The 15,426-nt window shown below is 42.1% G+C and overlaps 1 protein-coding gene across 8 annotated transcripts in view; it reads left to right on the plus strand.

Annotated features, from left to right (window-relative positions):
* CARS2 (cysteinyl-tRNA synthetase 2, mitochondrial) overlaps positions 1–15,426 on the plus strand; it is a 182,224-nt gene that overhangs the window by 131,040 nt on the left and 35,758 nt on the right. For all 8 annotated transcript variants that reach the window (XM_033949063.1, XM_033949069.1, XM_033949070.1 and 5 more), the window contains 3 exons: positions 1,612–1,676; positions 2,983–3,049; positions 15,104–15,242. In XM_033949063.1, the coding sequence (XP_033804954.1) occupies positions 1,612–1,676; positions 2,983–3,049; positions 15,104–15,242 (271 nt within the window). The remainder of the gene's footprint in view (positions 1–1,611; positions 1,677–2,982; positions 3,050–15,103; positions 15,243–15,426) is intronic.

Below are 15,426 nucleotides of genomic sequence, written 5' to 3' on the forward strand. Positions count from 1 at the left end.
AAAGGAAGCTTGACGCAGTCAACAATAAATTAAAAAAATAAAGTAAACTGAAATACAAAAGAGTTAGTTTTCAAAATGTTTAGCGAATAAAAAAGTTTTTAGAAGTTTACAGAACAGTTGGAAGGAACTGAGACACCTCAGAATTAGGGGAGGTTCATTCCATAATTGGGGGAATTTAAACGCCAGAGAGCTGCTAAAATTCTTAACTCCTTGAATTCCTTTCCTAGAAGGAAGAGAAAGTTTAAATCGCATATGAAAATATATAAACATTCCATAGCAGAGGAACAAGAGGAGCAAAGATACCATGTAAAATCTTAAAAATAATACATAAACACTTAAACTGAATTCTAAAATAAACCGGGAGCCAATGGAGAGAGAAAAGCAAAGGAGTCACATAGTCGAATTTGCTTTCCATAGATCAACTTCGCAGCGGTATTCTGAATCAATTGTAGTCTGTTGCTGGAAGATGTTTAAGTGCATGAAGGTAGACTTATTTGTGTAAGTGCAAGCAAAGTACTCTGCACCATTCTATAATTTAAACACGCAAATTACTTAGAACTCAGTTTGGACACTAATTAAAATTAGCGCTAAGTATTATTTTATAAATGGCACTCAGAGTCGGGCATTGTTTATGGAATAGTGTCTGGTGCCAGGATCCACATCAAGTAAAACCTGATACAATTAGGCATGGATCTCCCATAATACTATAAAACTGCACATAAATTCCATTGATGCCCCTCCTTTGGCTGCAGTCCCTTTCGAGATCTGTGTGTAAATTTTGCTCATAGATCCCAGTGCCTAAAGATGCGCATGCAGATTTTAATGCCAGTTAGCACCTATAATGATCAGCGTCCAATTATCAGCAGCAGGAGAGTGGGGCGCAGTGGTTAAAGCTACAGCCTCAGCCCCCTGAGGTTGGGAGTTCAAACCCACGCTGCTCCTTGTGACCCTGGGCAAGTCACTTAATCCCTCCATTTGCCCCAGGTACATTTAGATAGATTGTGATCCTGCTGGGACAGACAGGGAAAAATGTTTGAGTACCTGAATAAATTAATGTAAACCATTCTGAGCTCCCTTGGGAGAAAGGTATAGAAAGTTGAAGAAATAAATAAATAATTGGCTTGTTAATTAAATTACATGTGCAAGTTGGGTATATGCTCATATTTGTGCATGTAACTTTGAACACATTCACAGCGGAGGTGTAAAAGTGAGTCTAATATATATGCGTGCAACTTATAGAATGCTATAAGGTGCACATGTTAGTCTTGCCGTATTCCCAGTGTGAGTGAGTGTGCCAACTTAAGCTAGCATTCTGTAAGAAGACTTACATGCATAGCTGCTGTATTAGAATAGCTCACTCCCTGCATTAGATGGGTTCCTGCTTTTTAAAAGGTTGATTGTCTCTTTATTTAGAAAGTGAAAAGCTATACTACTATACTACCAAGAGCAAAACAAACTGACAATATCAGCTGTGACTTGTTTGTACAGAATAGTTTAAAAAAGAAGTTATTTTCGCCTATGAGGTGTAAATAAGTAGAGCTCTCAAAGCATGTTTGTTTTTGTGCTTTTTACTAAAACTTAAAATTTTGTCCATTTCAATTTTTATTTCAGGTCATCTGCACCTTAAAGGAAATGAAAAAATGTCAAAATCATTGAAAAATTACATAACGATTAAGGTAAATGAACTAGTTTGTAAATCTTCACATTTTGAAGTTTTATATACTGTATAGTGAATGAATTAAGCATCTATATGCCACTCATTCAATTTAATTTAGTATAGATTACAAAAAGAGAAAACCCCTAGAGCAAGGGGAATTACACAGCTATAAAAATTAGATTATACATTCAGGCTCTCAAACTATCTATAACTAATTACAAACAAATATGTTTTAAGAACTTTACAAACAGCTAAATAAGAATCTAGTTGTCTTATACTAAGGTAAACAATTCCAAATTTTAGCACCTTGATAAGCAAATGTGTGTTATAATTTTTTTATTTTAGGGGGGGGGAATATTCTTAAAAGCATGAGGTGAAACATGCTATGAGTTGAGTACTGTTTGAAAAGCTTTTAGAGCTTTTTATGAATATATTTATAAAAATCTTTTTGAAACAGTTCTTTAAGGGATAGAAAATCTTGGATCAGGATTTGGGACTGGGGGTTTTATTGGACCAATGTGGGAGCTGGCTACTGTGGTCTCGGGGCTGGGATGTCATTTGTGATTGAATGTTCATCTTTTTGTGCCATTTGTGGGTCATTTCCAGGAATCTTCTAATACTTGTGTGGTTTCTTCATCAACTTCATCAAGTATTTTCTCAATTGAGCGTAACATATTTGAAGCATTATCTGTTACAATACGTAGGACTTGTTCCTTTTTAATTTCAAAATCTTCTAAAATATCTTCCACTAGCTTCTGAAGATATTCACTGGTGTGATGTGCCTGGGTGTCCTTTACTCCTAATGTCCGAATTATCATGCTATTCCTTTCATCAATAAATCTAACATTAGATTGTGAGCCTGGTGGGACAGATAGGGAGAAAAGAGAATTACAGTAATCCAAATATTTTATGACTATTATTACACCATGTGAAAACAAGTCAAGTTTCAAGATGGTGGGTATATAATTTGTTACAACCCAGTGGGTTACACATTTGTTACAGTTCTATGAAAGCCTGGTGTCAATCAATTTTTCATGCATACAATTTGCACACATTTATGGTCTCTCTACAAATCTGAAGTATTATTATAAAATCTATCAACAAAAATTCAAAGAAGCAGTTTATTCAGATTTGTGCTGTCTCCTTTACATTGTAAGCTTAAGTCAATTTTTTAAAGCAAAGTATTCAGAAAAGTTAGATATTGGTTAAATAAGTCTGGCATTTATAATTTCCAAAATATTGCAAAACCTGCCAAGAATTAGAGTTATTGTCAAAAAATGGTTTATCAATAGAGTATAACATGTACAACCATTTTTTCTCATTAGGATTTTTTAAAGTCATTTTCATCTGATCAATTTAGAATGTTCTGTCTCCTCAGCAAGTACAGATCAGGTAAGAAACTACCTAATAGTACTGCGAGACTACCACTAGGGAAACAAGCTACTGGGAATTTCACCAAGTAGGCATGGAGAGAGGGAAGAGGCCTATGGTAAAGTGGGGGGCTTTGGTATATAGGGATATACCTGCTTGGGAGGGGTGGTATTTTGGTTAGGGGGGAACATGCCTTGCCCTTTAAGAAGTGGCCCAGTTCTCTCATCTAGAAAAAATAATGTTCTTTATCGTCTCTCCAGGCTGGCATAGAAACTGAAGGGTAATAGCTCACCATGACCAGCAGGTGGAGACTGAGACACAAACTTTTGACTGTAGTACAAGTGGACTGTGCAGTCCCAAGTACTATCAGTCTGCTCTCAGTCTCCAGCAGGTGGAGGTGGTAAGCCTGTGCAGGTTTGCCTGGTTTACTGTAGGGCTGTTGGATTTTGTTTAAATTGGCCTTCTTGTCCCCGTTTGTGCTGCTGTATTGAGCTTGGAGAACCCTTTCGGGGTCCATCCAACCTTGGGGGTGCCACGCTCGACGAGTTGAGTCCCTCTCCCTATTTCTCCCACCTCCCCAAATTTTTGATGTAGAGGTGCCTTAGCTGTAAGCCTTGCCACCGATACCGGCAAGGCATATAGCTTTGAGAGCCAATGGAGTCTGTTCAATTGTTAATTAAAGTTATATGGAAAAAATAATAAAAGTCCTGAGGCAGTGCTGGTCTGAAGGGCTCTTTCCCTGATGCCGGTAGGCACACAGTTGCAGAAGTTTTATCAGGGGTGGGTCAAGATCACAAGGATCAGTGGGTCCTGGAGGTGATTCTGGACGGATATGCTCTAAAGTTTTACCTGCCCTTGCCAGATTGTTTCCTCTCTTCTCCTTGTCAGACAGCTTGGAAGAAGTGGTCATTTCATCAAACATTACAAAGATTGCTCGACCTCAAAGCGGTGGTTCTAGTGCCTGTTTGGGAGTTTTGCACCGGCAGGTATTCCATTTACTTCGTGGAGCCCAAGAAAGAGGGGTCTTTTCGGCCCATTTTAGATCTGAAGGGGGTCAGCAGGGCGCTCTGGGAGCCATCTTTTCGTATGGAGACCCTGAGATCTGTCATTCTGGCAGTGCAGCCTGGGGAATTCCTGATTTCTCTGGATCTGATGGAGGACTACCTGCATGTTTCAATTCGGGCCTCCCATTAGTATTTCTTTTGCTTTGCGATTTTAGGAAAGCACTATCAGTTTTGTGTACTTCCGTTTGGTCTGGCCACGGCTCTGGGGACTTTCACCAAAATTATGGAGGTGGTGGTGGCGGCCTTATGCAAGGAGGGCATTCTGGTTCATCCCTAGCTGGACAACAGATTGATCCGAGCAAGTCCTTTCAGAAGAGCTCCTGGGTTACGACTTGGGTTGTGGAGCTCCTGCAGTTGCTGAGGTGGGTGGTCAACTTATCCAAGAGCCGGTTGACCCTGTCAGCACCTGGAGTATCTTGGGGTGTTCTTCGACATCAGCTTGGAGAGAGTCTTCCTTCCAGAGGCCCGAGTGTACAAATTTCAGGTTCACCTTCTGATGGGTTGTTGGTGTCCTCGGGCACAGGATTTTCTGCAGGACCTGGGGTTGCATGCGTCCACTTCAATATGCTCTTCTCCAGCGGTGGTCACCTCAGATACATGATCTGGACTCTCCTGTTCCTCTTCAGGGGTAAGTTCATTACAGCCTCCGCTGGTGGCTACAGTTTTCCAATCTGGTGTTGTGAGTGAATCTGGATCAGCCTCAGTGGACAGTCTCCTCAGTTGGGAAACTCAGTGTCTCAGTTGCTCGGCTCAGAGCAGCTGGTCTCCAGAGGATGTGTCCTGGTCAATCAATATTCTGTAGACCAGAGCCATTCGGTTGGCATTGCTAGCGTTTCAGAGGTTGCTGATGGGCAAGTCGGTTCGGGTTCTCTCTGACAATGCCATGACGGTGGCTTACGTCAATCGTCAGGGGGTGAATCAAGAATTGTCTGGCGCAGGAGGCTTCTCTGCTCATGTCCTAGGCAAAGACTCATCTTCTGGACATCTCGGCTTCCCACATTGCGGGAGTGGAGAATGTCCAGATGGACTTTCTCAGTCGTCACATGCTAGATCCTGGAGAGTGGTGTCTCAGGCCCACAGCCTTCGAGTTGATTGTGCGCCCCGGTTCTTCAGTCAGCACAGGGATGTTCAGGCCAAGGGGTTGGATCAAGATGCATCCCAGCTTTGGAACAATTTACCACTATATTTACGTAATGAACCTTCTTTAGAAAAATTCAAGCGCTCCTTAAAAAGCTTTCTGTACAAGGACGCTTTCAAAACATAGAAACCATAACTTACCAAGCACTAAATCTTTAGTCTTTAATGAGTCTTATGAGTAGGTCACCAAATTATTCTTTATTTCACTTTATATTCTGGTTATATGCTCCCACCTTTATGTGTTTTTCCATAAATGTTTCTTTTTCTTTCTTTAAAGATTGTAGTTCATTCCCCTTGCCTTTTGTACCTGTTTGTATTAGAACGTAAATAATTTGTTTACAATGTCTTGTTTTGTCTTCCCCCTTTATTTTATTTATTTATTTTTTTAAATTGTTATACGCATTGAATTATATATGATATTACATAGAAACATGACGGCAGAAAAGGACCACGGCCCATCTAGTCTGCCCATACTAATGGCCCACCCCCTAACTACCTCCATGAAGAGATCCACATGCGAATCCCATCTTTTAATAAAATCTGGCATGCTGCTGGCCTCAATTACCTGTTGTGGAAGATTATTCCAGCGATCAACCCCCTTTCGGTGAAGAAATATTTTTTGGTGTCGCCATGACATTTCCCACCCCTGATTTTCAACGGATGCCTTCTTGTTACCATGGGTCCTTTAAGGAAAAAGAGATCCTCTTCCACCTCGATATGGCCTGTGACATATTTGAACGTCTCGATCATGTCTCCCCTCTCTCTGCGTTCCTCGAGTGAGTACAGCTGCAACTTACCCAGTCGTTCCTCATACGGGAGATCCTTGAGACCTGAGACCATCCTGGTGGCCATTCACTGAACCGACTCAACTCGCCACACATCTTTTTGATAATGCGGCCTCCAGAATTGTACACAGTATTCCAGATGGGGGTCTCACCATGGATCTGTACAATGGCATTATGACCTCGGGCTTACGGCTGACAAAACTTCTACGGATATGATTTGTCTAGCCCTGGATGAAGCTTTCTCTACTTGATTGGCAGTCTTCATGTCTTCGCTAATGATCACCCCCAAGTCGCGTTCTGCTACAGTCCTTGCTAGGATCTCACCATTTAGGGTGTAAGTCCATGGATTTTTGCCGCCAAGGTGCATGACCTTGCATTTTTTGGCATTGAAACTTAGTTGCCAAGTCTTTGACCAATGCTCCAGTAGGAGTAGGTCCTGCGTCATACTGTCGGGCATTGAGCTTTTGTCGGGCACTGTGCTTTCATCTGTTATGCGGTTGCCTACTATGTTGCATAGTTTGGCGTCATCGGCGAATAATGTAATTTTACCTCGAAGCCCCTCAGCCAAGTCTCTTACGAAGATGTTAAATAGGATCGGGCCCAAGACCGAGCCCTGCGGCACTCCGCTGATCACCTCCGTCGTATCGGAGAGGGTACCGTTTACCACTACCCGCTGAAGTCTACCTCTAAGCCAGTCCCTAACCCATGCGGTTAATGTTTCACCCAGTCCCATCGAACCCAACTTGCATAAATAACAAATCTTAATAAACTTGAAACTCTGGTGCAGCCTTGGTCGACGGACGGCCTCCTGTATATTTTTACCCTGTGGCCGCTGGTGGGCAGAGTCTTTCTTAGCTCATTACCTCAGCTGCGTGATCTTGGTAGCTCCAGACTGGCCCAGGCATCCATGGTATGCAGATCTGGTTCGGCTTCTCATGGCAGATCCTCTTCCATTGCCCCTCTCACCCGACCTTCTGATGCATGGTCCCTTTTGTCTTACGACTTGGCTCTTGAAAGTGAACGCCTAAGTAAGAAAGGTTACTTAGATAGAGTGATCTCCACCCTCTTAGGTTCCCAGAGTCTTTCCACCTCTTGGGCTTATGTGCGAGTTGGGCATATCTTTGAGGAGTGTTGTTTCATGTGTGGCGTGGTGCCCCTTCACACCTCTTTGCCTTGGAGTTCTTGCAGGATGGCCTGGACAGGGGCCTTGCCTGGTATTCCCTCTGGATTCAGCTTGCAGCTTTGTCTACTTTTCGTGGTTTGTAGCATGGTTTGCGTTTGGCCTCTTCTCCAGATGTGATTTGTTTTTTGTGGGTGCCTAAATTGCTTTGACCTCCAGTGCGACCTTCAGTTCCAGCCTGGGATCTCAACCTGGTACTTTCCATGCTAGTGCGCCCTCCTTTTGAGCCTCTGGGCTCCTGCACATTAAAAGACCTTACACCAATACGCGTTTATGAGCTGCAGGCTTTCTCTTGTAGGCCTCCCTTCTTAGAGTTCTCTAGGGAGTGGGTTGTGCTGTGGCCGGTTCCTTCTTTTCTGCCAAAGGTGGTCTTGCTTTTTCATGTCAACCAGTCTGTGGTCCTCCCAGTCTTGGGTAGTCAGAATGGTTCTTTGCAGCAGAGTCAGTTGTGCAAGTTGGATGTCTGTTGGGTCTTCGCTCTGATGTTCAGCGGACCCAGGAGTTCCAGAAATTGGATCATCTTTTTGTCCTCTTAGGGTCCTTGTAAGGGGGATGTGTGTCTAAGGCTACCATTGCGTGCTGGATCAAGGAGGCTATCGCTTCTGCATACCTCCTTTAGAAGATGCCTGTTCTGGACTTTCTCAAAGCGCATTCCACTCGAGGTCAGGCAGCTTCTTTTTAAAGATTCTAATTCTATTCAATATCCAACAGTATTTCTCTATGTTAGTTCCTGTTCTCCTTCTGGGAGTATTTTCGCTTAGTTTAAATTAGTTCTGCTTGGCTATTCATCAGACTGATTGTATTTGGGACTGCACAGCCCACTTGTACTACAGCCATAAGTTTGTGTCTCAGTCTCCACCTGCTGCTGGTCATGGTGAGCTATTACCCATCGGTTTCTGTGCCGGTCTGAAGAGACCTAAAGAAAGAAAATTAGCCGGTAAGAACCTAATTTCTCCTTGCCTTTTAGCTGGTGTGATCTTTCCAGGAATAACACAGCTTGCAAAATTCATTGTTGCTTTATTTGATTTACATAGCAATGAGGTGTTATATGTATATTTGTATGCTTATCTGAGTATTCATCAGCAAGAGCTAAAATAATTGATTGATAGTATTTTACATTATGCTCCCCTTCAAAGGTTATACTCTGTGGGACATTGTGATTTATATATACTAATAAGGAAGGAAATAAGACTACAGACAACTAGAGCAAGTGTTTTCTCATGTGTAGGCCCCATAGAATGGAATAGGCTCCTGATTTATATAAAGCAGCAAGGAGATGTGAAGATTTTTAAAAGATTGGTAAAAAGGCATCTGTTTTGCAAAATGAAGTTCAGGTGTTGAAAAATTGTTTTATGCTACAGTGAAATAATGGATATAGTGGTGGAGAAAAGGATATATTTGTTTGTGGTCTGATTTTGTATGGATGTTATGTATTCTATGCATGTGATTTTGTGATCTGTTTTGCAAAAAGTGAACAGTAAATAAATAAACTGTAAACTATTACTTTACCTCCTGTAGTAACTTAAATTAATGCATTTTGTGGTAATATAATGCTTGTTATTGCCTTTTAATTTACATTAACATAGAAACATAGAAAGATGACGGTAGAAAAGGGCTATAGCCCATCAAGTATGCCCACTCTACTGACCCACCCCATTAAGTCTGAGTGCAAATGACCCAGTTCCTTTAACCCGACCTTCGTAGGGATCCCATGTAGATGTCCCATTTATTCTTAAAGTTGAGCACGCTGGTGGCCTCGACCACCTGCACTGGAAGCCCATTCCAGTGATCCACCACTCTTTCCGAGAAGAAATACTTCCTGGTGTCCCCACCAAATTTCCCTCCTCTGAGTTTGAGCAGATGCCCTCTTGTGGTAGAGGGTCCTTTGAGAAAGAAGATGTCATCCTCCACCTCGATACTCCCCGTGATGTATTTAAATGTCTCAATCGTGTCCCCCCTTTCCCTGCGCTCCTCTAGGGTGTAGAGCTGCAATTTGTTCAGTCTCTCTTCATATGAGAGACTCTTGAGCCCCAAGATCATCCTAGTGGCCATCTGCTGAACCGACTCGACTCTAAGCACGTCTTTACGATAATGTGGCCTCCAGAATTGCACACAGTATTCCAGGTGAAGTCTCACCATGGTTCTGTACAGTGGCATTATGACTTCAGGTTTCCGGCTGACGAAACTTCTATTGGTACATCCCATCATTTGCCTAGCCTTGGATGAGGCTTTCTCTACCTGTTTGGCAACCTTCATGTCTGCACTGATAATTACTCCTAAATCTCGTTCCACTGAAGCCCTAGCTAATGTTTCTCCATTTAAGGTGTAAGTTCTGCAAGGATTTCTGCTACCGAGGTGCATGACCTTACATTTCTTAGCATTGAAGCCAAGCTGCCATGTCGAGGACCAGCTTTCCAACATAAGTAGGTCCTGCGTCATACTATCCTGCAAATTGCTTTCACTTACTATATTACATAGCTTGGCGTCATCGGCGAATAACGTTACTTTACCCTGAAGCCCTCGGATCAAGTCCCTTATGAATATGTTAAAAAGTAGAGGACCCAGGACAGAGCCCTGTGGCACTCCGCTGGTCACCTCCGATGTCTCAGAGAGAGTGCCGTTGACCACCACCCTCTGAAGTCTCCCACTCAGCCAGTCAGTGACCCATGCAGTTAGTGTCTCACCTAACCCCATCGATTTCATCTTGCTTAATAGCCTGCGGTGTGGTACACTGTCAAAAGCCTTGCTGAAATCCAAGTACACTATGTCCAGAGACTCTCCCAAGTCCAGCTTTCCTGTTACCCAATCAAAGAAGCTGATGAGATTGGATTGGCATGACCTACCCTTAGTGAATCCATGTTGGCTGGGATCCCTTAGATTCCCCTCATCCAAGATTGTGTCTGTTTTACGTTTAAGTAGTGTTTCCATGAGTTTACACACTATCGATGTGAGGCTCACTGGTCTGTAATTCGCAGCCTCTGCTCTGCAACCCTTTCTGTGCAGAGGAACGACGTTAGCTGTTTTCCAGTCCAGGGGGACTCTCCCCGTACGTAGGGAGAGATTGAAGAGCAGGGCTAATGGTTCCGCCAGGACATCGCACAGTTCTCTGAGCACTCTTGGGTGCAATTTGTCTGGTCCCACACATCTTAATAACTATCCCTTTTATACAGGTATCAAAGAAACATTGCTGTACTAAGCAAAAGTCCGGGAATACATAGATTCTGTGCCCTCAGAAATAAATATGTTTGTTAAAACAATAAAAAGGAAACAAAAGGCACAATCACATTTTGCTCTTCATAGAAACACTTTTTTACAGTCCAGTAAGATTAATACTGTCTAGAGATCATTGATCTTCACTTTGAATTTCCCTTTGATTTTTTTGTTATGCATAGCCAAATGTAGTGCTCACCCAAAAAATAAGAACGTAAGAATTGCCGCTGCTGAGTCAGACCAGTGGTCCATCCTGTCCAGCAGTCCGCTCACGCGGCAGCCCCTAGGTCAAGACCAGTGCTCCAAATGAATCCAGTCTCACCAGCTTAGCATGAACTTGTCCAACTTTTGGAAATCAATATGGGGACAAATTAATTTGATATTGGGAACATTGATTCCGTTGTCCTATGATGTGGTACTCTGTGGGACATTGTTGACACCTAAACCTCAATTAGATAGATATAAAAGCAGACTCCTTATCATTATGACAGGGATTGCCATGCAAATGATTATCAAGAATTGGAAAAACTGGGACAGGCTTAATTTTGCCTTTTGGTGGGAAACTTTATGTTTATGTTATAGATATGAAAAATTGAATTCAGATATTTTAGGTCATAATAAATTATTTTTAAAAAGGTGGGGTCCATTAACGAATTATGTTAACTCTGATTAGCTGGATAATGCCTTTATTTTATTTTCTATTTGATTTGCACACACATCCAGGGAGGGAGGGGGGGAATATATTTTGCACTATTTTTTGATTGGATATAGTGGAAGGGAGGGGGGGAATATATTTTGTACTAGTGTTTAAGCCCATTACATTAATAGGTACTAGAATAGATTAGTCTGATCCAGTACGGCTATCCTTCTTATGTCTTACCCCATATTCAGGTTCCCATTTCCCCTTTTACCTTCCCTATTTCCACCTTTTTTCACCAACTTAAAAATCTGTCCCATTTCTCTGTCCTTCACCTCCACAGAACTCCCTCTCCATTCCCCCTTTCCCCATCAATCTTCACTTATTCTTCCAGCTCCTATCTTCAGTCCCTTTTTCTCACATGTCCCCTTTTGTAGCCTCCTTCTCCCATCTCCCCCTATTTTCATTCCCAGCTCCCTTCTCTCACACATTCCCTTTTTATAGCCCCCAACCCTAACCCCCTTCTCATACCTGCTGTTCCAACCCTCAGTTCTAGCCCCAGTCTCCTTATCACACCTGTCTTCCTTTTCAGCCCCCCAATCCAGACCCAGATCCCTTCTCTCACAACTCATCTTTTACAGTCCAGAGCTCCAGCCCTCTTCTCTGAACGTCTTCTTTTAACAGCCTCCTACATCAGATCTCTTTTCTCAAGGACCCCCCCTTTAAAGCCTCCTTCCCTCACATGACCCCTTTTTCCAGCCCCAGCTCCAAACCCCTTTTTAGCTCCCCCAGCCTCCTTCTCCCATCTTTTCTCTTTCAATCTCCAGCCCCAGCCCCCTTTTCTCACATGTCCCTATTGTAGCCAGGAACTCTATAAGCGTCGGGAGCAGCGCAGAGCATTCAGTGTGCCAGCCGATGCTAAAAATCACTTTTGCAGTTTTGTAAATGGGGGGAATAAATATTTTGGGGTTGTATTTTAGATCATACAATGTAGCTCTTCATCAGCTGGCATCAGATAGGTATGGTTACAGTGGGTTACTTGAAATCTTGATTCTTTTGTTTATTGTTTGCAGTAATTTTAATTTTTGCTTTTAGAGAATGTAGAGACTCCTTAACTGCTGGTGACATGTCGTATATAGGACCCTTCCCAACTCTTTTTTTGCTCTGTTATTTAGATTGCCTCTTGGATAAAGATTTTCATGCTATTTCACCAATTGGGTACAGCAGACCTCATCTTCAATTAGACTCTGCCTACTGTCCAGCTCTGAGCTTCTCAAGAGACCTCATTCCTTGCAGGTGTCCCCACTATTAATTCAGAGATTTCCTCTCTCTCTCTCTTCTGATATTTATCTGTCTTTATTAGACTGTGAGTTTAAAAAAAGCAAGGACCAAGTATTATGTGTGTCTGGGAGCACTATACTAAACACAATAAATAGTTTACTAAAATAGTGCCAGGTTCTCTATAATGCAATGGAAAAATTGTTACAGAAAAAAAACAACAACTTGCCTAGTGCTATTCTATAAGCCATGCCTAAAGTTATGCACGGTTTATAGGCTGGAGCTTTGGAGACTGAAGCAGCAATGATGCATATTTAATGGCCCCAAAGAAGTGACAGGCCCTCATAGGGTTGTTTTTTTTTTGTTTCCCGGCATTGCGGTGCCAGCCCCGTCGGTACCTCTTGGCAATTCCCTTGCCCCACTCCGCTCAGAGTTCCTGCTGCTGCTGCCAGTGCCGCTGCTGCTGCTCCTCTTCCTCTGCCACCCGTCGCCTCACGGCAATTCCCCAGTCCCACTCTCCTCAGAGTTCCTGCTCCTGCCACCAGTGCCGCTGCTTCTCCACCGCCGCCACCCATCGGCCTATGCACCTCTGTCGCTGCCGCCCCTCTGCGCTCCGGAGGCCCCAGGCTTTTCCTCCCAAGCACTGGCACAGAGTATAACTTGTATAAAGTAAACCACCACTTGTTGGAAATCGAACGTGCGCGCACGCCAAATTTTCTCTGCTTTACAATTTCTTTGCCGGCCGCCAAACGCGCATGCGCCGAATGCTTTACATTTCTCTGCTGGCCACGGAGCTAAGGATCACGCAGGTAGGACTGCACATGTGCGCTTAGGGTTTTATTATTAGGGTGTATCATTGATCGAATGTAAGTGCTGTTTTTGATAATTCTTGTATGTAAATTCTAATGCACTTTTGTATTTGCTTTGAAAATTAATAAAGAATTATAAAAAATTTTAAAAAAGAAGTTTTTGAAAATTTGCTTGTTTTAACAAGCATTTTAAGATCTGACTGAGTAATGTTCTGATATGTCATATTATTTATAACTAGCTGATGCCCCGGCGTTGCACGGGTATTTAATTATAGCAATAACACAGTAAATGGATTGAAATAAAGATAGTTTATAGTGGTGAATGAAATTATTTTTTTACAGCTTTATAAAAAGTACAATAATTAAATTATAATGTGAAATATTTGACAAAATGAATACAATACAACTAACACAAAACTTGATTATAAACAACAATTTTAGTTTCACCTCCAGGAGCAAGAACATATAAATTATTGGGTGAACCCACCCTTGATCAAGCAACATAGAGTTGTCCATGGGAAAAACAGAGGGATCTTAAATCCACTCCACAGTATGTAATAGTCTGTCCCTGTGATTTGTTGATTGTGATAGAGAATGCAAGTCTCACTGGAATTTGCAATCTCTTAAACTGAAAAGGAAGATCTGTTGGAATAAGTGGCATCCAAAAGTTTCAGTATTGATTTAAACAACTCAATATGTGGAAACTCAGGTTGAAAAGAAACTCCATGCAGTTTGTTCCCGGTTCAGAATGGAACCTGTGTTCCTAGTTCAGGATATGTGAGTACTCATGTAATGTAATAACATTATGAACTGGGGTGCATGAAGGAAACAGTTACAAACACAGTTAGAACATACAAACTCTATATGTATGGTGTCCGTGGTAGAATAGAAACGATGTCCCTAGTGGTTATAGTGTCATAGAAAGTGTTTTATAGTTGGAATTACTGTGAGAATGGCAGCTGTTTACATTTTTTCCATTGACATGAATGGGTGAAATCTGATTTTCTGTTTGTAGCTCCGCCCACGTGTGCAGGAGGGCCGCGAGACCCCCAGAACATATCACCCCAGGTAGTGAGGGATCTGCATACCAAGTTTTGTTCAAATCGGTCAAGCCGGTTTTGAATTACAGTGAGAATGGCAGGTTTTTACATTTTTTCCATTGACATGAATGGGTGAAATAAGATTTTCTGTTTGTAGCTCCGCCCACGTGTGCAGGTGGGCTGCGAGACCCTCAGAACATATCACCCCAGGTAGTGAGGGATCTGCATACAAAGTTACGTTCAAATCGCTCAAGTCGTTTTTGAACTAATGTGAGAATGGCAGCTTTTTACATTTTTTCCATTGACATGAATGGGTGAAATCCGATTTTATGTTTGTAGCTCCGCCCACGTGTGCAGGTGGGCCGCGAGACCCCCAGAACATATCACCCCAGGTAGTGAGGGATCTGCATACCAAGTTTCGTTCAAATCGGTCAAGCCGTTTTTGAATTACTGTGAGAATGGCTGCTTTTTACATTTTTTCCATTGACATGAATGGGTGAAATCTGAATTTATGTTTGTAGCTCCGCCCACGTGTGCAGGTGGGCCGCGAGACCCCCAGAACATATCATCCCAGGTAGTGAGGGATCAGCATACCAAGTTTCATTCAAATCGGTCAAGCCGTTTTTGCGTGATCGCGGCACATACACACACACATACATACATACACACATACATACCTCCGATTTTATATATATATAGATTATCTGTCTGTTTTGTTTATTTTTATACACTGCATATGTATATGTTTCCTGCCAAGAATTGTAGATTGCATGGACTACAAATTTTTAAAATAAAATTGTATGGATATGGTTGTGATTGTTGTTGGAGTTTCGATCTATTTTTAAAAACATGTTATAAGCCTCTCAGTCCATTTTTGGCAGTATTTTGTAGCCTAAGATTACTTGGATTTATTGTTCTTATCTTATTCTTCTTAGCTGTGGAATACAGTGATGGCAGTATGAATGAAGCACAACACATACTTCAAATTATCTTCTCTTTTATTAATACTGCAAATGCTTACATAAAAGGTCAGCTGATTTGTTCTGCCATTAATGAGCACATGTTATGGGAGAGGTAAGTTAGAGTGCTATGTATACAGAATCTAGAGAAGACGTTAGGAAAAATCTGTCTACAACTTATTTAGAATATTTAAACCCAGATCATTGCTTTTTTTTTTTCTTGGATTCCTATTAGATCAGGGGTAAGGAACTCCGGTCCTCGATAGCCGTATTCCAGTCGGGTTTTCAGGATTCCCCCA

This window comes from Geotrypetes seraphini, chromosome 6 (assembly GCF_902459505.1).
Source record: "Geotrypetes seraphini chromosome 6, aGeoSer1.1, whole genome shotgun sequence".
Classification (NCBI taxonomy): Eukaryota; Metazoa; Chordata; class Amphibia; order Gymnophiona; family Dermophiidae; genus Geotrypetes; species Geotrypetes seraphini.